Source organism: Borostomias antarcticus (genome assembly GCF_949987555.1).
Source record: "Borostomias antarcticus genome assembly, chromosome: 2".
Lineage (NCBI taxonomy): Eukaryota > Metazoa > Chordata > Actinopteri > Stomiiformes > Stomiidae > Borostomias > Borostomias antarcticus.
In genome coordinates this window covers 4,217,691-4,239,666 of record NC_140235.1, presented here as the reverse complement: position 1 = coordinate 4,239,666, position 21,976 = coordinate 4,217,691, and the positions used below count along the sequence as shown (strand labels likewise).

Here is a 21,976-nt window from a genome sequence, read left to right as displayed (position 1 = left end):
TAAAGGGTAGGTTACTAGCCAAGTACTTATGTTGAAGTGGGGTTGTCAGGATCATTTGGCTTGTCAGACTGATTACTAAACTAGTTTATTATTTGTCTGACCTTTTCGTATCATGGCACAGTGTGCCAGGGACATGATCTAACAGCATTGGCTCAGGCAGCAGGAAATGTAATTACTGAGGCGGAGAGGATCTTTCTCGTGTAAATCTCGCTGTGGCTCACAAAAAAATGTGAACGTTAAATTGTTTATTTCCTTAAGTTATTCATCCAGGGAAAGATGGAAAAAACAAACGTGACCACCTTCAGGTTGTTGCCACTAACATAATATGTCTCTCTTGCAAAATAGATTATGAGATTGACCTGTTTAATAATGCCTGGTTTATTGATTTTAATGATGTTGTGTAGCTTGTCCCTGGAGGCTAGGCAATAGTCATAGCCACGTGCCGTGGCTTGTTAGGTGTTGATGTTAATGAGTACAGTAGTTTGTCTGAGATGGCACAATACACCTCTTCAAAAGGGTCTTCATTGTTCTTTTCTCATGCCCACCACTCACATCAATTAGCCCTCAACTGAGAGAGAGAGAGAGAGAGAAGGATGGAGAGAGAAGGATGGAGAGAGAAAGATAGAGAGAGAGAGAGGGTGGGGGGGGTAGGGAGGGGAGCAAGTGAGAGAGACAGAGAAAAAGAGACAAAGGGAAGAGAAGTGAGGAGATGGAGGGAGAGAGTAGGAGAGATACCCGCAGGCTGCAGAGGGGATGGGTAGGGGGGGGGGGGGGGGCGGCTGTGTTAAGCCCCTACCTGTTACCTACAGTATTGGACACAGATCCGTCCCCGACAGTCCCATCCAGATGTCCTCTGTGGTCACAGAGAGCCCTGCAGCGTCTATTCACTCCAACTACTCTCTCTATTAAACTCTCATCAGTCACTAGACACTGATTGCCCCAGCACCATTGCACACCTTGAGGAATGTCCATTCAGCCCTTCTAATGGCCCCGAAGGGAACATCGCTTTCTCACTGACAGAGCTGGCAGTGAAGAGAGGATGTGATGGTGGTAATGGTGGCGGGTGGGTGGGGTCTCCATGCCCAGGCAGCAGTGAGTGAGTTAGTGTGGGAGAGAGAGCTACAGCCTGTTCTCCCTCCATATCTTTTTGGCCCCCGGCCAGGCTCGTCTGTGAATACGGATCTTATTGAAGGGACAGCCACTGCAGCAGAGCACACATCCCATTACACTGTTCGCTTCTCTTTGGTTCGTATCCCTCCATCAGCAATTTGGGAGTATATGGGGGGAACATACACACATGTGCGCACACACACACACACAGACACCCACACAAAATTACAATCCCAGTGGCCCTGTAGATTAAATCTATTCAGCTGCTGTGATGTGCACATGTCTGCCGAGTGGCAGGTAGTAAAGAATGGGTGTGATGGGCTTGTGAGGCACAGCAGGTAAGGGTTCCAGCATAATTTTCTGCTTCCTCTCAAGGTTTTATGCCTGGTTACTGTGGCAACAGAGACTCACCACAGCAGTGCACAAAACCCAGGGAAAAAGCACTGGGGTAAGAAATAGAAATACGACTCAGAAGCAGCACGTCTAATCTTTCCCACTGGCTGATCAGTTTAATCTCTCATTGTCTACATATGAAATGCCAGCTATTTGTTAATATTTTTTATATTTTTATATTTTATGCTACCTGTTCAGATTTTATTGATGATTCTAAACTTTTTAACAAACAGATTGAAAACATGAAATGTGTGGTGTTGAGTTGAGCACGTTTTCAATGGCAAATGGCTGTACTATATGGTTCAGTGTGTGAGACTTAATAAAGATATTTGGATAATAACAAACAGACTGCAGCAGGTTTTTGTGAATGGACACATGTCCTCTGTCATACCCTCAAACAGAGTCTCAGTGTCCTTTCTCCCCTGCTTTACATCCTTTACACAGACAGCTGCAGATCCTCTCAAGAAAACAGCTATCTTGATATACCGATGACAGTCTTACTGTCTCTTCTTCAGGGCCACCAATAAAATCACGGCTGTGCCCTCCCCGAATTTGTCCAATGGTGTGATGATAGCTTCCTCGACCTAAATGTGTCAAAAACCAAGGAAATTATCATAGATTTCAGGAAATCCAGTGTCGACCCCAAACTGAGCACTATTCATGGTGAAGAGGTACAAATAGTACAAACGTACAAGTATTTGGGCACTGTGTTTGACTCTGAAATTCAGTGAAAACACTGACAACATTGTAAAGCGAGCAAACCAAAGACTCCATCTGCTGAGGAAACTCAACTCTTTAGATGTCAGCAGAAACATCTTATGTACTTCTGTTGCCAGCTTATGTTCTTCTGTTGCTCTGCGTTGTGTATTTTTTTGTAAGCCTTGATAAGAGTTGCAGCACCGTCTAATTATGAACCACAATGTTAATAGCCTTCTTGTTGTGATAGTCATTGATGAAATCACCCAACACGGGATTGGAAGCGGCGACAGATGATAGATTTATTGGACAAAGATACAATCACATGGAACACTGGGATGTTTCCCTAGTCTCTCTCTCTCCGTGCTTCTCTGCTGGCTGTGGCTGTGGCACGAAGTCGTGGCCTTCGATTTCCCTCCCTCCCTCTCGCTGGTGTTATCAGCGTGCCTGCCTGCTGGGAGCAGCGAATCTGTCCGGCTGAGTTGCCTGCCGTTTCCAAATCAAGGTCTCAAGGTTTAGTCAATACATGAATTAGTTCTCTCTTGCTCTCTTGCTCCACCACTCCTCCTCTCTTAAGGCCTAGTGAAGCCAGATTGGCCCCCCTGAGGGGCGCTACTGTTCACAACTGGCCTGTCAGTCACAACCTGAAGTCTCAATCCTACGGGTTGTTGACACATAACTGGTATGGCACATAACTTGTATGGCATCCCCTGATAAGACGCATCGGACACCCCAGAGAGGAGGGGGGCCCTGCTGTGGCGCCCCCCAAGGTGACCTCTTGACCCACGGCCCCGAACGGCCACGGCAGCAGCAGCATCAGCTGTCTCCCTCACTCTATCGACTACACAGTGTCCACGTGAAAACAAACAAACACATTAAATCAAATACATAGCAGTAAGACTCCGTAGATGTTATAGACATATCTCCCTAGATTCTTCAGTACCTTTTATCAAACTTTTATTGAGAGCCTTTTAACATTTTCTTTTATATGCTGGTTTGGTGGTCTATCTGTGAAAGACGAGAAGTGTCTGAATAACATCATCAAAATGTGCTCCAAAATTAGTCCATCTTAAGGACCTCTGCTCTCTTTGGAAAACACGGGTGGTCCAGAAAGCAGATAGAATATTATCCCAGCCTGATCATGTAATGAATCTGTAATCATGCCCTCAGGTCGGCGGTATTATGTGCCTGTCTGTGAAAGATAAGAAGTGTCTGAATGACATCAGAGTGTGCTCCAAAATTACTGGAATCCATCTTCAGGACCTCTGCTCTCTTCGGAAAACATGGGTGGTCCAGAAAGCAGATAGAATATTATCCCAGCCTGATCATGTACTGGGCAGTGAATCTGTAATCATGCCCTCAGGTCAGCGGTATTATGTGCCGGTGGAAAACAAACCACTATGCAAATTATTTTATCCCGTCTGCTAAAAGGCTGCTAAATGCACAATTTCAGAATGAACTGCGAATTATTTTGCTGTGAACTGTGAACTTACTGTGAACTGTGAATTATTTTGCATCCCACTCTGCTGTGCTGTCACTGGTTGTGGTTTTGCTGAAGTGATGATGCTTGACTGTGGATGTTAACTGTTGTGTTGTTTATCTCTTTTGTCATATTGTATTTTTGTTGCTATGGACAGGTTGACTGTAGAAATGAATTGCCCTTCTGGAACTAATAAAGTATTCTGAATCTGAATCTGAATATTATACTCCTCACCACAAGGGCTGTGGCACACTTGAGCCCGACCTATCTTAATTATGTTCCATTGTCAAAGTAATTCACTAACAATGTTTTCTCTGCCTCTGATCGGGGTCATCTTACATCTTACATCTTACGGTTCGAATCCCGACTCCTCCTGTCCACACGTCAAAATATCCTTGAGCAAGACACTGAACTCCAAATTGCTCCCAATATGCAGGCTAGCACCTTGCAAGGCAGCTGCCGCCATTGGTGAGTGAATGAGAGAGGCCATTGTAAACCCATTTTGGATAAAAGCACTATTCATTTAGCATCTTGTCGATCACTATCTGCTGTGGACAAGCTCCATGCCATTGGTATTTCTCAACATGCCTTACTGTGGTTTAATTCATATCTCCACAACAGAACGCAGCGTGTTGTTCTAAAAGGCTGTAAACCTGATCTACTTACTTACTTGTCTTTGAAATTGAGAGTTTAACATGTTCTTTGAATGATTTTTCAAGGTGCCCACCCACATCCATTGTATGACCAAAACGGTGGTAGAGCAATTATCAGACTTATCAAAAGTGCTAGTTTTGTCAACGTTTTGATCTGAACCATTGTATATGATCATAAGTAACCTTAAAACAGGGCTAAACATGATTTTCCCTTTACTACTCCTTTAATGGAAAATAAATAATCCAGTAACCGGTACCTTACCACAAGATTTGTATGCACTCGACTCATTTATAGGTTACTCCCACCGGAAGTGCCGCACCGTCTTCTCCCGGTTGTTGCTGCGACGCCCGTGTCTAGCTACTATTCACCGTATTATAGAACTTCATTTCGAGTAAGTATTATAACGTATTTCGCATTTCTCATATACAATATGACTGGGTAGTAATGATAACTGAGCTAGCTTGCAAGCAAACATTCGCTAATCTTGCTCTCAGCTAGCACTAGTGAACTTAGCTAGCTAGCTAACAATACAGCAGTCGCAGGTTAGCTACCTAACCTAGCTCCTAACCTAGCTCCTAACCTAGCTCCTAACCTAGCTACCTAACCTAGCTCCTAACCTAGCTCTTAACCTAGCTCCTAACCTAGCTCCTAACCTAGCTCCTAACCTAGCTCCTAACCTAGCTACCTAACCTAGCTCCTAACCTAGCTCCTAACCTAGCTCTTAACCTAGCTCCTAACCTAGCTCCTAACCTAGCTCCTAACCTAGCTCCTAACCTAGCTCCTAACCTAGCTCCTAACCTAGCTCCTAACCTAGCTACCTAACCTAGCTCCTAACCTAGCTCCTAACCTAGCTACCTAACCTAGCTACCTAACCTAGCTCCTAACCTAGCTCCTAACCTAGCTCCTAACCTAGCTACCTAACCTAGCTCCTAACCTAGCTCCTAACCTAGCTCCTAACCTAGCTCCTAACCTAGCTCCTAACCTAGCTACCTAACCTAGCTCCTAACCTAGCTCCTAACCTAGCTCTTAACCTAGCTCCTAACCTAGCTCTTAACCTAGCTCCTAACCTAGCTCTTAACCTAGCTCCTAACCTAGCTCCTAACCTAGCTACCTAACCTAGCTCTTAACCTAGCTCCTAACCTAGCTCCTAACCTAACTCTTAACCTAGCTCTTAACCTAGCTCCTAACCTAGCTCCTAACCTAGCTACCTAACCTAGCTCCTAACCTAGCTACCCAACCTAGCTCTTAACCTAGCTCCTAACCTAGCTCCTAACCTAGCTCCTAACCTAGCTACCTAACCTAGCTCCTAACCTAGCTCCTAACCTAGCTCCTAACCTAGCTCCTAACCTAGCTACCTAACCTAGCTCTTAACCTAGCTCCTAACCTAGCTACCTAACCTAGCTCCTAACCTAGCTCCTAACCTAGCTCCTAACCTAGCTCTTAACCTAGCTTCCTAACCTAGCTTCCTAACCTAGCTACCTAACCTAGCTCCTAACCTAGCTCCTAACCTAGCTCCTAACCTAGCTACCTAACCTAGCTCCTAACCTAGCTACCTAACCTAGCTCCTAACCTAGCTCCTAACCTAGCTCCTAACCTAGCTCCTAACCTAGCTCCTAACCTAGCTACCTAACCTAGCTCCTAACCTAGCTCCTAACCTAGCTCTTGCTAGCTAGCGCTGCTAGGGTTATTTACTAGTCGCGGGTTACTAGCTAGATAACTTTAAACATGGACTGACTCTCTTAATCACTCAGGAGAATTGCCTTGTATGCACTTGAGTTCGCTAGCTATGCATAAGGAATATTAGCTAGCACTAACGCAACCATAAACGTGTCCTTGCTGAGGCTAGCCACACAATGGTAACGGTGGCTACTTACTGATGAAGTCAAAAGTAACGTTAAAGACGTACTCTACTTCTTTGTGGAGCTAACGTTAAGCTGAGGCTAGTCTCGTTAGCGAACCTACAGACGTTAGTGCACACACGTGTGTCCTGCAGTGCTCACTCCCATGTCCACATTTCCACTACTAGCTAGCAGGGTTCAGGTTGCCGTACCGTTGTATGTATGTTCATCTCTGTCTCCTGTCCTGACTCCAGACCCAGTGAGCTGAACATGACTGACCGCTACAACATCCACAGCCAGCTGGAACATCTCCAGTCCAAGTACATCGGAACGGGTCACGCTGACACCAGTAGGTGGGAGTGGCTGGTCAACCAGCATCGGGATTCCTACTGCTCTTACATGGGTCACTTTGACCTGCTCAACTATTTCTCTGTGGCAGAGAACGAGAGCAAGGCTCGCGTGCGCTTCAACCTGATGGAGAAGATGCTGCAGCCTTGCGGACCCCCTTGCGACAAGCCTGATGATGCCTAGACCAGGACATGGCCACTGGGAATGGACCAAGGTCTGACCTGGCACTAGATCCTCCTGGTACATGTTAATGAATGGACCAGACTGACCATGATGAAAGGACATTGAGGGAGGGATTGTGGGGAAAATGAGTAAAGGTCAGGGAGCTATGGGCTGTGTGCCATCTGTTTTCAAAGTTATTTCACATTGATATTTGTTTTGTATGACATTTAATAATTATCACTAGGATTTTCATGTTTCATGATAATAAATGTTGAAAATCAGTTGCTTGTCTGAAAGTACTTTATTCTTAATAAGCAGATATACTTGTCAATCTGTATTCAGCATATTCATATTTTTCTGCATATTTTTGATATGACACATTCAGGATGTTGTAAGTTGCTGTTGGGAATAGAAAAATAAAATATAACACTAGACTTGTAACTCTGGGACCTAGAGAGAGTCAAGCTTGAGTGCATTCTCAAGTAATATAGTCATACTGGAGGAGTCCACCAAAAAGAGATTTTGTGTATGACTACATGAAAAAGGGCCTGGTTTGGTTCTCTCACAGTGTCCCTAGATAAATCTGAACTGATATTGCTGTAATATGGTGCTGCTAGAGGCCCTCTTGATGTCCACCCCTTTTGTATCACCTGGCTATTCATAACCCACAGTCATTACCTTGACATCCTGCACCCTGCTGATTCCCTGTGGAAATCACTGAAAGGAAAAGACTGGCTTGCCACATGTCTTCTTTTGTAGAGGCACACAAAACAGCCTGTCCATAAAGGCTGTAATGAAGCATTTTATTCAAACCACAAGACAAACAGCCTGAGTGCTTTGAACAAACAGCGCCGAGAGTCATGACTTAAAGTAGCACAACCTAAAAACACCATTCTTTTATCAACATTGTTGAAGTATATTGAACCGACGTGGCTGATTCATCTTATTCCTGACCCATGGCTTGGTAGGATGAGTCCTGCAGCCCCCCTGCGGTGTGGGGAAGTCTCCTATGTGGCCGACGAGGCTCGGCTGGTGTCTCGCCTGGGTAAGTCGTCTCCATCTGTCCACCCAGCAGGCCCCTTGGACGCCGGCACACTGTTTCTGCTGCGTCAGGCACAAGAGGACACTAGTGAGGCTCGATCCTTGCGCAGTATTTCAACTTCCCACAGGGCTGTCTCCGCTCTGCATGGAGGGCACATTTTGTTTTTCATTTCACTCGAGCCTGAACAGATGGACATGATAAGATTAGATGTTGGCAGTGAAATCATGGGTCCATCTGGTAAAACATATATGATTATAAACAATACATGGGCTACAATTACCACCAAATGAAACATATCCAATCACATAGAACATGCTATTGTGCTATGCTGTTCGATTTGCCTACAGTACTAATTTTCCATTGGAAGATTGGCAGTACTGATAGAGGAGATTGAGCCTCTGACAATAAGGCCGTTCACGTGGTGTTCATTCCTGGTTTAGTGTTTGGACGCTCTCCATGTCTGGAGCAATTAACTGAATTGTGCAGGAGCTCATCCAAATGCTTAAAGATCCCGAAAACACTTACCACAGCAAATATTTACACATTCACAATCCAATAAAGCTGTGGCAAAGTATTTTATTTCCCCCTAGTAACTTATTTTGTGGAGTGGAAGACAGAATATAACACATGATACAACACAGCAGACACAGAATACATATCTACACTTGACACGATAAACATTACATTTACAGATTAAAAATATAACACTAAGGATAAATAAATAATTGTGTGTGTGTGTCTGTGTGATGATACAACACAGAACAGACACAGAATACATATCTACACTTTACACGATAAACATTACATTTACAGATTAAAAATATAACACTAAGGATAAACAAATAATAGTGTGTGTGTGTGTGTGTGTGTGTGTGTGTGTGTGTGTGTGTGTGTGTGTGTGTGTGTGTGTGTGTGTGTGTGTGTGGCGGAGCTAGTCCGTTTCCCTGGAGTAATTAGAGTGGTGTGTGTGGGGGACGGAGTAGATGGATGGAGGTACAAAACTAGATGTGTCCTCCCTGGTTCTGAGGGGCGGGGACCTGTACCTGCGTCCGGAGAGGGTGTAGTACAGGTAGGTATGGAGGGTGTGTGGCGTCTTCAGTATTATTATTATCTCTCCTCCTATTGCTCTCTCTTCCCAAGGCTGACCGAGTTGAACGAATACCGGATCAGAAATCCACCCAGTTTAGCCACTGTGTGTGATGGAGCGCTCTAAACCAAAATGTCGTAGGCGTTTGTCTTACGCACCCATGGGCACAGCATGGAAAACTGTAGACCTGAAGCACCGAGCCTCAGAGCCAGCCATAGTTACAGAATAGTTGTTGCTTTTGTCTTGTTGCTAGTCCTCTTGGCACAAGGTAATTGGAAATTGTTGGAGGAGGCAGCAGCACACATGAATGGAGGAAACCGCGGTACCCAGAATTCAGTGGGTGGCGGTCGGTAAGACGCACCTGCTCGCTTTATCTTACTGAAGGACGTGTAGACATTCTTGGCTCATTTATCGATTTTGTGCGATTTTAGGTGGAATAAAATAATGACAAAATAGTTTCTCTGCTGAATAACATGAGCAATAGAGGTATATTTCTCTCTCTCTCTCGCTCTCTGAGATCAATAGGCCTACGTCACGTTGGTCCTTGGTTCAGCAGGTTCTCTCCACATCCTTCAGACTTGTGATAAATAAAATGTGATTCATTATCCTCAAATCGCAAGTAGCAATCTGTTCTTGCGCTCTTGGCAAAGATCTATGGAAAAAACAGCCCTCCTGTTTTGCCAGTGAAATTTCAGTACCGGGTGCGAGTCTCTGGTCCTGTTTGTGTGTGTGTGTGTGTGTGTGTGTGTGTGTGTGTGTGTGTATGTGTGTGTGTGAGTCTCTGTTCCTGTTTGTGTGTGTGTGTGAGTCTCTGGTCCTGTTTGTGTGTGTGTGTGTGTGTGTGTGTGTGTGTGTGTGTGTGTGTGTGTGTGTGTGTGTGAGAGTCCATGGTCCTGTTTGTGTGTGTGTGTGTGTGAGTCTCTGGTCCTGTTTGTGTGTGTGTGTGTGTGTGAGTCTCTGGTCCTGTTTGTGTGTGTGTGTGTGTGAGTCTCTGGTCCTGTTTGTGTGTGTGTGTGTGTGTGTGAGTCTCTGGTCCTGTTTGTGTGTGTGTGTGTGAGTCTCTGGTCCTGTTTGTGTGTGTGTGTGTGTGTGTGTGTGTGTGTGAGTCTCTGGTCCTGTTTGTGTGTGTGTGTGTGTGTGTGTGTGTGAGTCTCTGGTCCTGTTTGTGTGTGTGTGTGTGTGAGTCTCTGGTCCTGTTCGTGTGTGTGTGTGAGCGCACGCGCGCCATGTGCGCATCAAGGTTATAATAAGTTTTGCCCTTTTTCATTAGTTTTTATTTATATATCGTTTAACTTTTTTTCAATTTCAGTTTAGTTTTAATTAGGCCTAAATATAGTGTTTGAAGAAGTGTACAATAACAGCCTGTGCCTTTGCCCACTTTGCCTTTGCCCACTTCACAGCTAAATCCACCCCACATTCATCCATTTAGAAACAAAGATCAACTAAAAAAACATTCTGTTGTCATGATTTGGTCTCTTTATATACAAAACAACACACATGACAGACAGTCACCATCTGTGTTTCCATCATGTACAGGTGCACACTCATTCTGTCCAGAGACCTCATTCAGGGGTGGACAGAGCTGAGCGCTCGCGTCCGGGGTCCAGTCTGTGGAGTTCGCTGGTTCATTCATGAATAATACTGATAGGACGATGGCCTCCTCCTGCTCCAGAGCTGGGTTAGGGTTAGGGTTAACCCTACACGTGACTCACAGACCCGGGATCAGCCTTACCCTGCACCAAAGACCGCGGAGAAGAGAGAATCTGGTCTTTCCAAGCCCAGCGGTGTCTCTGGGGAACTGCTATTGCAGTGTGTTGTCTGCCGTCTGACCTCTGTGATCCGACATCGGACCGACTTCAAATCTATTGCCGTATTCGAAGTATATGATAATGCACAAGATATAAACCTATACTTTTTACAATTCTCTCATCCCACTGTGGAGGAGGAGTAGCGGATAAATGCACTATATACTGTATTATGTACAGAACTTGTTGACATACAGCACACATACTCACTAATAGAGCACAGCGCTACCGAACCTTACTTCAACACTGCACCATAACGATGGGGACGAGGATTCAAATCAACAGTACAATATTCACATCAGTGTAAAAACAGGTCATTGGCATCGGGTCATTGGCCATCGCCTTGATTTGGATGGAAATGCACATGCATCCGATATACATTATGTACAAAAGTCACCATAGAACATGAAATACATGACCACGAATACTGCGGCTCGCTTCTAATATTATACAGCATTTATAGAACTACCCTAGTCTGTAGAGCCCCAAGGATACGCACGAGAATAGCTATCTTTAAGACAGTCTGACGTGATGGATCGCAACAGAATGCCGCCTTCAGGGCTGAAATGTCCGGGTGATGCTTCAAACAGGGGTAGTTGTTGTCGGGCAGTTCAATGTTTAGAGGCCATAAACGATATGGATGTCTCCCGTCCGGAGGTACCGCTGACCCACCGAATCCCGTTCAACCAGACCCCCGTCTCCTTCCTACAGACATCCATCCACAGACATGACAGGGCTGCAGTCTGGCGCCCTGCTTCTGGAGATACACACACACTCTATAACAAACTGAGGGAGGGGGGGGGGGGGGTCTGTTTGTTTGCTAGTCAGGAGCTGCCTGAACAATTTCAAACTCTAAAACTGGTGTTGCGCCAGAAGCGCCTAGCACATAAAATCTGTCCAGTCTCCACACTGCAATCAATGCTCCCTAACCCAATTAACCTAGAGTTGAATTCACCTAATGTAGTTAGGACCAATTAGTGTGCTTGTGGTATAATGATAATGCTCTATGAAGGCGACATACTGTACATAGTTATACTGTATACACATGGTATATGGTACATTGCGTAGTGCGTACGCACAACTCCAAATAACACAGTACATACAATTTATAGCCACACACGTTGCAGTTTTAGGCACACATCACCGAGACGAGGTCTAAATATGAGAAGTTCTGAGATCCCCATGTCACAGCATCAACTTCCCAATCACCATCATCCCCCGCTCCGGGCCGGGGGACGACCTTATATGGCAATAAGAACGGGCATTGTGGGTATGCGGAGGGTGGGAGGGTTTGGAGCAAATGTATGTGGGGGGTTCGATCAGCGTCTTGATGGGAAGAGCGGGAGCTCTTTCCGTAGTGTTTGCAGAGAGTTGGCTCTCTGGATGGTTATCTGTCTGTCTGTCTGTCTGTCTGTCTGTCTGTCTGTCTGTCTGTCTGTCTGTCTGTCTGTCTGTCCTTCTGTCTGTCCTTCTGTCCGTCTGTCTGTCTGTCTGTCTTGTCCATTGTCCGTCTCTGTCTCCATGATGATGAAGCTGTGCAGCCATCACAGAAGGCAAATAATGATACAGCCCCGAGGCTAGTTTCTCTCTGGCTCGGGGCTGGATGGATGGGGGGCCTTGGAGGGTCAGAGCTTGATGGGATGTGATGATGGTGTGTGTGTGTGTGTGTGTGTGTGTGTGTGTGTGAGGGGGGGTCATCCAGCGGAGCCCCCCATCAGGAGGTCACGGGAGAAGAAAGCCTGGGGGCAGACAGGCAACCAAGCAGCCACCCGTTTGAAGTGGCAGGAGAGAATGGACCCGCACCTCATTCTCACGGCCGATGGAACCTGCACACACACACACAGAGAACACACACACACACACACACACACACACACACACACACACACACACAGGTTAGACATCTGCACAGAACACACACAGGCTAGACACATGCACAGAACACACACAGGCTAGATGCACAGAACACACACACATATAGGTTAGGACATACATAGACAGAGAGACACACACACAACACACACACACACACACAGGTTTGACAGCCTTGCACGGGTTAGACAAACACACACGATAGACTTACAGAGAATGTGACTCGTAATTCAACTCACACATGCCACACTAGAGGATAAACATCACCCAATCTGCAGCTGAACCATTTCTATGAGACAGGCCATTTATATCTGAAGCAGTATGTATTCGGCGGGACTCATAACCTGGAGTGCAGAAGTCATAAATAATTCTTTCATTACCTGGTGAACTGCTTGCTCTCTTCATGAACCGCCATCTCTTTGCTTTTAAACTCATTCAATTCTTTACGGATAGCAGCCTGGGGACAAAACAGTGAAAAGAAAAGTCATTTCTCACAAAAGAGTGATCAGTAGCCTGTGAATATATCAGTGTAATTCCGGTACTGGCCATAAGGTGGGAGTGTTGTGCTGAGTAGAACAGAAGGAGGAGATGATTATTGTTTTAGCCCATTACTCTACATGTTGAAATATGTGGGCCAACATTTTTTTGGGGGGGGGGTTTCTTTTGAATTTGTAATAGTAAACAACAAGAGTAATTTTGTTGAAAACCCCAGCCCTTAAGAGAACTCTAAGTCCCAGAAGCCCCAGGCCTACTTTATCAGCAGGAGTGAGTCTGGTCCAGGGTTTGTCTGCCCGCCTGTCGTAGTCCTTAGCATCTGTCACCTCCACATATTCGTTGAAGCGCAAAATCCTCCGAGCCACCAGCTCCGCTACTGTAGGCCTCACACTCAACTACACACACGCATGCATGCACACACACACACACACACACACACACACACACACACACACACACAATACACACCGATAGAGATCCCAAGACAAAAAGAGAGATGGAGAGAGAGCGAGAGAGAGAGAGAGAGGAGAGAGAGTCATTATGAATCACTGTTTGACTGTACTAGGCCTAACAGTCAGTTCATCTATGGTGTTAATGCTGGTATGGACAGTTGAACATATGGACGTCCATGTGTTACAGCAGTTCCAGTTGTGTCCACCAGATGGTGCCGTTTCCACACACATGGCCCTCCTCCCACCATGAGTCATGGTATTATAGCAGCTGTAAGAGGTGGAAAGACATTCAGATGGCCTCTAAATATAGCACAGAAGACTACTGTACCTTTCTAGAGAGTCTCCTTTTAATCTCTTGTATGGCCTCATGTACTTCTTCCTCGTTCTTCTCTGCAGATGGGGAGAGGGAGAGAGAGAGAGAGAGAGGATGGTGAGAAGGATACAGAACTACCCCATGTTCTAAGAGTGTTTAAAACAATGCTTACAACCAAGGAACGTGAAAAGAAGCACCAGAGATAAATCCCAGAACTATACAATGTAACAGACGTGTGTGATGGACCCCATGATTCCTGCTGTGTTCATGTTCATGGATTACAACCTAGCAACAGCTTAATGGCTGTCATGTTTCCTGAATCATATAAATGGTGTGTGTGTGTGTGTGTGTGTGTGTGTGTGTGTGTGTGCGTGTGGTGATCATGAGACAGATGCCATTCTGGGAGACTAGGTGAACTTTTAACCTTGTGGTCTCTTTAGAGGTTTACCCATTTGGATTTAATAAAAACACACACATGGACGCACATACACACACACACAAACGAACACACTGGAACTACAGTAGAATAACACGCTAAACAGCACATCACGATGGCCATCCACACAGACCACTTCCTGTGCACAGGAAATCATGATGTGAACATTGGCCACATTCCAGGAACATGTTTCATGAAAGAGTTTGGTCTGTTTATTTAAAAAAAAAAAGAGTCCCTCCTAGATTCCAAAACAACAGCAGCCCAATTCAAACACATACAGCTGCACCCTCCGTCGAGAATAGGCTAGCAGTTATTAGTCTACAAAGCATTTGGTCTTGAAAGCCTGGCGTTTATCTGGCAGCAAATACCCGGGTTAATCTTCAGATCCTACCCACTCCATTGGGGATAAATGTTTCCCCACATTGATTGACTGACCAATAAACAGGCCGGAGAGTCAGAGTGTGGGTCGAACTCTGGCCCGACGGCCCACATCCATTAGACCGTTGGTCTGCACAGGGCCGGAATAAATGCACACAGTTCTTAGTCCGATTCTACTGGAATCTATTCTAGTCTGTGTTGAGTGGACTTACGTTTGAGGATGTTCCTCTGCTCCAGCTCATCGGGGGAAGGCCTCTGGCTCAGGCGTCTAGGAGAGGAGGGAGACCAACGGATCGGATCAACTATTTAAACTATCAACTATAACTAATACCATCATGGATTAATTTACTAGAGCATCAGTGAGACAATAATTCATCAACATCATATGTAAACACCGTATATAGCTGCCCTGTTGGACAGGAATGCTCCAGCCCATCAAACACGTTCTAGTGACTGGATCACACTTAAAGTTCCACGGACTCGTACAGGACTTGGCAGGACAGCATTTACTTATGCAGCCCCAAAGTCCTGGAATGACATTCAGTCCAAGTTAAAGCTGGAAGTTCTTCCTTCCCTAAAAGAATTTAAATGCCTGATTTCATTTCTTTATGATACATGTTGTAACTGTTTTTAACTAAGTGCACTGTACATTGTTTTGTTGTTCTATTTTGTTGTACACTCAGCAGCTCTGCAAATGAGGTGGCCTCACCTCAGAGCTCACCTGAGTATAAATAAAGGTTTCAATCAATCAAACTATACTGCATGTGACTATTAAAACGACGCTGTATCAAACTTACCTCAGTGAATCTTAGTGATTAGAGAAACTGCTTATAGAACACATTATCACCTTGATTAAATCTTAGATGAAGCCTGGTGTCTCAACACACATGGCAACAAATGACAGTGTGTGTGTGTGTGTGTGTGTGTGTGTGTGTCTGTGTGTGTGTGTGCGTGCGAACACGCCTGAGTGCGTGCGCATCCACGTGTGCCTACCTGACCAGCTTGCAGCCGATCTGCTGTCGTAGCTCGTGTCGCTCGGTCTCGGAGGAGCGAGGCAGGATGTTCTTCTCCTCCAGCTCTCTCTTGCTGGGCCGGTTGCCGAGCTTGATGGCGAGGGTGTCTCGGCGGCGAATCTTACTGGCCAGGGCGCCTGAAAAACACCAGGAGAATCGAGCCTCAGGCACAAGGACGGGCCCTGGAGAATCTCGCCATGTCACTTATACAGTCAAACGTGGGTTCTATTGAAAGGGCGAGTGCATAGAACAACCAACCAAGCATAGAAAATTGAAAGGGGAAGATATGTCTGATAAACATAACACGATTTATCAGCCGTGGTCCCTTGAGAGTACGAAAATCAGGCAATGTTTTATTTTCAGCCTTTTTCTTTCAACATAGAGAGAGTTACTGCGAATTCAAGCCGTTTGACTATGGATGAATAAAGACACTGTATAAAGACAACTGTTTTATTGTATCTGAAAATGTCTTTAAGCATGTTTTTATGTGAAGCACGCTGAGTTTTCCGTGTGTATGAAATGGTAAAGCTGCCTTGCCTTGCCTGGTCCGGGAATAATTATATACCACAAAGACAATCTCTGTCTACAGACTACACGGCTAAGGCAAATGTATTTACATTTTAGGCATTTTAAGCGTTTCAGGCTGTTTACACGTCTCTCTCTCTCTATCTCTCTCTCTCTCTCTCTCTCACCTGCATTCACCAGGTAATATCAGATACAGTAGGTCGCATCACACACAGCATTTTGGCAGGTGTGTTCAACAATGCCTCCTAGCCATTGGGGTGTAACACTTAGAAAAAAATAATAAAGTAGGACCAAATGCCGAACGGAGGCGTGTGAAATTCATAATTTGAACCATTACTGACGTTATTCCAGGTTATCTGTGAATCCATCCCTTACTTGTTGTGTATTCATCGTCCTCTTCATCGTCCTCTTCGTCGCGGTACAAGATTGGTCCATCGGAGTCGGAGTCGCTGGTCTGGCTGTCTCTGGGCCTATCAGGGATGACCGTCACCTCGGGCTGCTGTACGTTCACACGCAGGCCCTGCTGCTCTCTATCGCCTCCCGCTGGTCTGGAGGAACAACGGCACAAAACAGCATTCAACAGCAGGTACACAGAACAGCTCTTTTTGTGTGTCTTTAGCTGAATCCCAATCTGAGTGCGCAAACCGCACTTGCGGCCCCTCGCACTTGTGGCCTGAGGCCTGAGCACTTAATTTACGTCAGCTGGAAGGGCCAGAGGGTGCAGGGCCGTGAATTAAATGGGACAGCACTCCCAGTTTCGCTCAATGCCCCTCCCACTTCGTTTTCATTGGCTGCCGCGTTCCTCCGACGCAGAGGCTGCTCTGACGCTCCCTTCAGCTCTGCAAATTGACCGATTGACGTCTGTTTTAATTTAATAATAATTAAAAAATTAGGTTGGGTGGGATATGTTTGCAGCATGTGGATTTCAAGATAAATGTTGTGTTATCTGCAAATGTCATCATTTATGTGTGATGCACTCGGATCATGACTCGGATGCACTCAAGCACTGTGTCACATGAGACGCGGTGGGCTGTGGGTATTTTCTGCTCCTAAGTCCGTGAAATTGCGGACTTTCGGTAAGTGCGGTTACAGTGCGCAAAATGGCGGCGTGGCGCACTTGTGGACCTAGCAATTCCGTTTTGGAACTACCCTGAGCCCTTGTGGACTTAGCGGGAACGCGCATGTAAGGCCACAAGGCCGCGAGTGCTCTGCACTTTCGCCTAAGTGCGCGATTTGGGATTCAGCTTTTGTGTGTGTGTGTGTGTGTGTGTGTGTGTGTGTGTGTGTGTGGTGCTACTCACTTCTGTCTACTCTCTGTGCCGCCCTCCTCGTCACCTGACCGGTGGTCCCCTCCGCCTGCTCCCTCCGCCTCAGACCCTTGACCCTCCTGTGAGGAGCTCAGTCCCCCCCCCTCGCTGAAGGAGGTCTCCTCTGTAGCAGTGTTAACATGGGGGGCCTTGGCTCCGGGCTCCAGGCTCGACCCGGGAGGACCACCCCCCTCTTCCTCCGCCTCACAGGCATTTGGACCAGTCTTAGTTTTTGGGTCGGAGGGGGGTTCCTCCGGCTTTTCTGGCCTCTTGGGTTGGGGGGTCTGGGGGTGTGAGGGGGCCTGGGGCTCCCCGGACAGGCTGTCAGACTCAGGGACGGCTTTGGGGGGTCCGGAGGAGGAGGAGGCGGGGGGATCGGACCTCCTGTGGGTCCTCCTGTCCGTCCCGGTGACCCCTGAGGTCTTCGACCCGGGAGCGGAGGAGGCGGGCCGGGCCTTCGGGGGCTGCGGCGTGCTCTTCGACGACTGGCCGGCGGTCTTGGAGGTCTGCGCGGCGGTCTTCGACGCGCCTCCCGACTTCTTGGGATGGGATGATTTGGCTGAGAGGAGAGCAAACCCGAGTTAGACTGGCGTCGGCTGAAATGGCTCCGCTCGGTTCAAACCCGACGCATCCTGGACATCGGGGGCTTATCCTTAATAGCAGTTTTTAGCCAGGTGGCACTTAGCTACGATAAGAACACATTTCGATACAAATCCCTCTAAGGCTAAACATAGCAGCTCCCGTTCTGGGCGGTCCCTCTCCTCTCTGGGCTGCTGAGGACGAGGCGTCCGTACGGCTGATCGATAGCGAGGAGGCGGCGGCAGGGAGAGAGCGGGAACACAGAGGGCATTCACATCCACGGCCGGAGGACATGGAAACAGAAACGACGAGAGCAAAAACAACTTGACAGTACGACACAGTATCCGGGCTTCTCCTCAGACGAATCACTTGGCCCGCATGCTTATCACATGCGGTGGTCTGCGATGGGTCAAACAGGAATATGTGCACAGGCTTGCACGCGCACACGCACACGCACGCGGGCGCACGCACGTTGTGGGGTTCATTGTAGTAGCATCTTTAAAATGAAGAAGTTTCAACTGATTTCCTTCGACTTCCCCCTTTTCTCAGAAAGCTTTTCCGAAGCCGTGCCTTGTACAGACGGGACCTTCCCCGCGTCACAGGAGGTACGAAGACACAGCTGAGTCACAGAACCGACAGGGGTCAGAGGTCACGGAGGCGGGAAACACGGAGGGATGAAAGAGTGTGTGTGTGTAAGAGGGGGGTGGGGGAAGGGGAGGGTGATGACTGGGTCCCTCCGCATGCTGGGACAGTCACCGGTCATTCTCCATGCAGACAGGACAGGCCGCTTCGGCCGGTCAGCTCCGCTCGTACTCACCCGGCCCACGGTTAGCGCTGCGCGGGTTAGTTTTGGCCGGCGCGGCGGCGGCGGCGGGGGCCGGCTTGCTGCCTGTGCTTTTGGGGGTCTTTCTGGCCCCCGGGGCGGGGTCTCTGCGCCCTGCTGGGCCCGCAGCGCCCCCCGGTCTGGCTGGGGCGGGACCAGCGCCCCCTACTGGTCTGGCCGGAGCAGTGCCACCGGGTGTTTTTTTAGTAGGAACCTCCCGTGCTCTGGCCTGGTTTCCCCGGAGAAGGGGTTTACTCCTCTCTAGGGGGGGGGGGGGGGTTAGAGGAGGAGGAGGAGGAGGAAGATATACTCCTCTGACAGTAACCAAACTCCAGAAGACAGAAAGACAGACAGACTTACAGAAGGGGGTCGGAGAAGATCTCACAGTAACGTTAAAACAGAGAACCACGACCTGGTTTCTCCTAACTGACCAGAGGGCGGGGTTTCAGCAGTAAGACCACCTAACTCCTGTCCAAGAGCTTACAATAAACCTCCGGCCATCTCGGTCCCGTCGAGGGTTGTTTTTCGGCCTGTTAGGACGATCAGAGAGAGACCGAGCGGGCAGACAGGGGGGCTCAGGACCACCTTAATGAAATCAGCGAGCTTAGGACTGGTCTTTAGGCTCAAGCGAACCAGGGTTTGGGGCTTAAGGGGCAGCCGTGAAGTGGATTATGGAGCCGGGGGGGGGGTTGAGGGTGAGTGGCTCGGGGAGGGGTGGACTTCCAGGGGGCCCGGGGCAGAAAGAAGGACACGGTCAGAAGACTATGATACTCCCTGGACTGACAGCGGACTTTGATCACTGGAGCTTAACTTAACGGGATTTATAACCTTCCGGGGGAGCTTAACCACACTGGTGTGTTAGAGGTGTGTGTGTTTGGTGTTTGTGTGTGTGTGTGTGTGCACTGTGTGCTGTGGCTGTACACTAAGGCTAATGATACTAACAAACTGGACGACAGCAAACGGAGAATTCTTAATGGATATGGAATGGAAAACTCGATAGAAATTGAATTGAGAAAAGCCTGGACAACACTTTAGAAGCATCGACCGGCCCTCTGGGACCGGACCTCCGAGGGATCGGCGGACATTAGGAGAGGCGGTCAGACGCGCCGGCCGCCAGCTGAGATGAGACGGACGGTGCCGGCGGACGGTCAGGGGACGGTACCTCGGTCGCAGTGACCCGGCAGCTCTCTGAGAGGGTTCATAGCCGTTTCATGAGTCTCTGCTGCGGGTGCAAGAACGAACATTCCAGAACCGGAACCCGGAAGTGACGTCACGGTCCTAGAACCCCTCTCCCAGCGCCTGCCGTTTCTGCGTGTCCTCCGACCAGAACCCTGGCGGCTTGGTCACCTGCTTGTTCACCTGCTTGTTTACCTGTTCGTTTATCTGTTTGTTTACCTGTTTGTTTACCTGCCCCCTTCACGTCCTCCTTCTCCGCCTGTTCCGGCAACACCGCCCGCTCGTCTGACGGCGTCTCCGGCGACTCGATGTCAACTCTGACCTCCTCTGACGTCACGCCGGGCGTGGCGTGGCCGTTGAGCGTCTCGGTGTTGACTGGTTCATCTGGCAGGAAGGAGGTGGAGTCAACAGTTAGCCCGGGGGGGGGTGGGATGGGGGGGGGGGGGGGGGGTTATGGAGTTGACATGACAAGAGGCTGTGAGGCTGACTAGAACATTCCTGGAGTTGAGCAGCTATGGGAAAAATGTCATGTCCACCGTCTATGACCGCTGACACATGGCGCCTACACAGATACAGTTATGTCCAGGGTGTAGGGGGGCAGCCATGTGACGGTAATGTGTGACTATGCAGGGGTGATGCTGCTGATGAGTGTCAACACCGCGTCAACTAGGGCGACCATTAGTCAGGATCACACTCACAGCACAGCGAACAGTCTGCAACGTGGACATTCGCGTCCCAGCCTTAGTAATATGTGTGACAGTGACATGCAGCTAACCGGGTGGTCGTCATACTAACCTAAACTAATGTCACCCTAGTTTGACCCTCCTATGACCCCAATATAACCGTACAAAGCTCTCAGTGAGTCAGACGTTGGTCAGAGAGGCACCGTGAACACAGCTGTTGTAGTGTAACCCTGTTTTGGTCCTAGTATGATCCTAGTATCACCCCTATGAAGCTCTCTCCTCTCTAGGGCTCCTAGTCGTCAGTGAGTCTGACCTTGGTCAGCGATGAGGACTCCTCGTTTGATCAGCTCCTCTTTGCTCTGCCGTGTGGAGATCTTCCTCTCCAGGACTGTAGGGGGCAGCAGAACGGGAGGAGTCAACTTCAATACAGGTTACAAGGTGACCCTTCCTTTTACAGTTCCCTAACTACTAAGGGCCAAATCCACAAAAGGATCGTGCAGCTTTTGCAGCTGCAAAACCCGTGCAAATGAGACAGAGAAATTGCATCCAATCCGCGGCAGGCTCATTTGAATGTATGTAAATTAGGTAATTCTGTGCAAAATTTATCCAAATAAGCCTCGCGTCTGGTCCACAAACACCAAGAGCTAACTGCCACACAAATACCGCTCGTAAAAAGCTGGTATTAACTGCAGCAGTCAGCGCGCACTCTCTCCTGCTGTCTCTCCTCAGAACTTGTAGGGTTTGAATGATATCGGATGATATTAAGGAAGAAATATATATAGAGGGGGATTTAATAAGTTCAACCAGCTGTGATGCACAGAAACAAACCAAACTGATATTTTCTGCAAAAAAGTCGTCTGTTCATTTTCATTATGATCCAATCTGTGTTCTGAAATATGGAGAGAAGCTTGAAACACTGGGGAAAGATCCGACTATATCCAAGATCTTGTATCTATATACAAGAACAAATTGCATTCAGCTGGTGGTGAGTGCAACACATATAAGGGGCTGACATGCCCGGGCTCTCCAGGGATCATGGCAGCAGTTATTGTAGCCAGACGAAGGCACCGTCATGCCAGGCGTGCGCAAGAACACGTACATGGCTAATTGCAATCATGGGTGCAAATTGCACACAGTTGATAAATTTGTGGCCATGTTTGCCCGGGCATATCATTAGAGCAAAATCTTTTGTGGATATTGTGCTAAACTGGAGCAGATTGCCGTTGCAATTGCTGTGCAAAATATCGAGCTATTAGCGGGAGCCATCCATTGTTTGTGGAAGTATTTAGCTGGTAAATATATGGTAAAT

The 21,976-nt window shown here is 47.7% G+C and overlaps 2 protein-coding genes across 2 annotated transcripts in view; one reads left to right on the top strand and one right to left on the bottom strand.

Annotated features, from left to right (window-relative positions):
- Positions 1-4,639: 4,639 nt before the first annotated feature.
- sf3b5 (splicing factor 3b, subunit 5) lies at positions 4,640-6,962 on the top strand. Its single transcript, XM_084456989.1, has 2 exons — positions 4,640-4,724; positions 6,426-6,962. The coding sequence occupies exon 2, from the start codon at positions 6,442-6,444 to the stop codon at positions 6,700-6,702; it is 261 nt and encodes an 86-aa protein (XP_084313115.1). The 5' UTR covers positions 4,640-4,724; positions 6,426-6,441; the 3' UTR covers positions 6,703-6,962.
- A 5,285-nt stretch (positions 6,963-12,247) lies between these two features.
- Positions 12,248-21,976, bottom strand: part of phactr2 (phosphatase and actin regulator 2) — a 16,848-nt gene continuing 7,119 nt past the window's right edge. Inside the window, exons 3-12 of the mRNA XM_084461389.1 lie at positions 20,981-21,055; positions 20,204-20,368; positions 17,401-17,965; positions 16,475-16,647; positions 15,555-15,711; positions 14,774-14,829; positions 13,763-13,824; positions 13,240-13,377; positions 12,868-12,944; positions 12,248-12,441 (exon numbers count right to left, since the gene is read on the bottom strand). Of these exons, the coding sequence (XP_084317515.1) occupies positions 12,426-12,441; positions 12,868-12,944; positions 13,240-13,377; positions 13,763-13,824; positions 14,774-14,829; positions 15,555-15,711; positions 16,475-16,647; positions 17,401-17,965; positions 20,204-20,368; positions 20,981-21,055 (1,484 nt within the window). The 3' untranslated portion in view covers positions 12,248-12,425. The remainder of the gene's footprint in view (positions 12,442-12,867; positions 12,945-13,239; positions 13,378-13,762; positions 13,825-14,773; positions 14,830-15,554; positions 15,712-16,474; positions 16,648-17,400; positions 17,966-20,203; positions 20,369-20,980; positions 21,056-21,976) is intronic.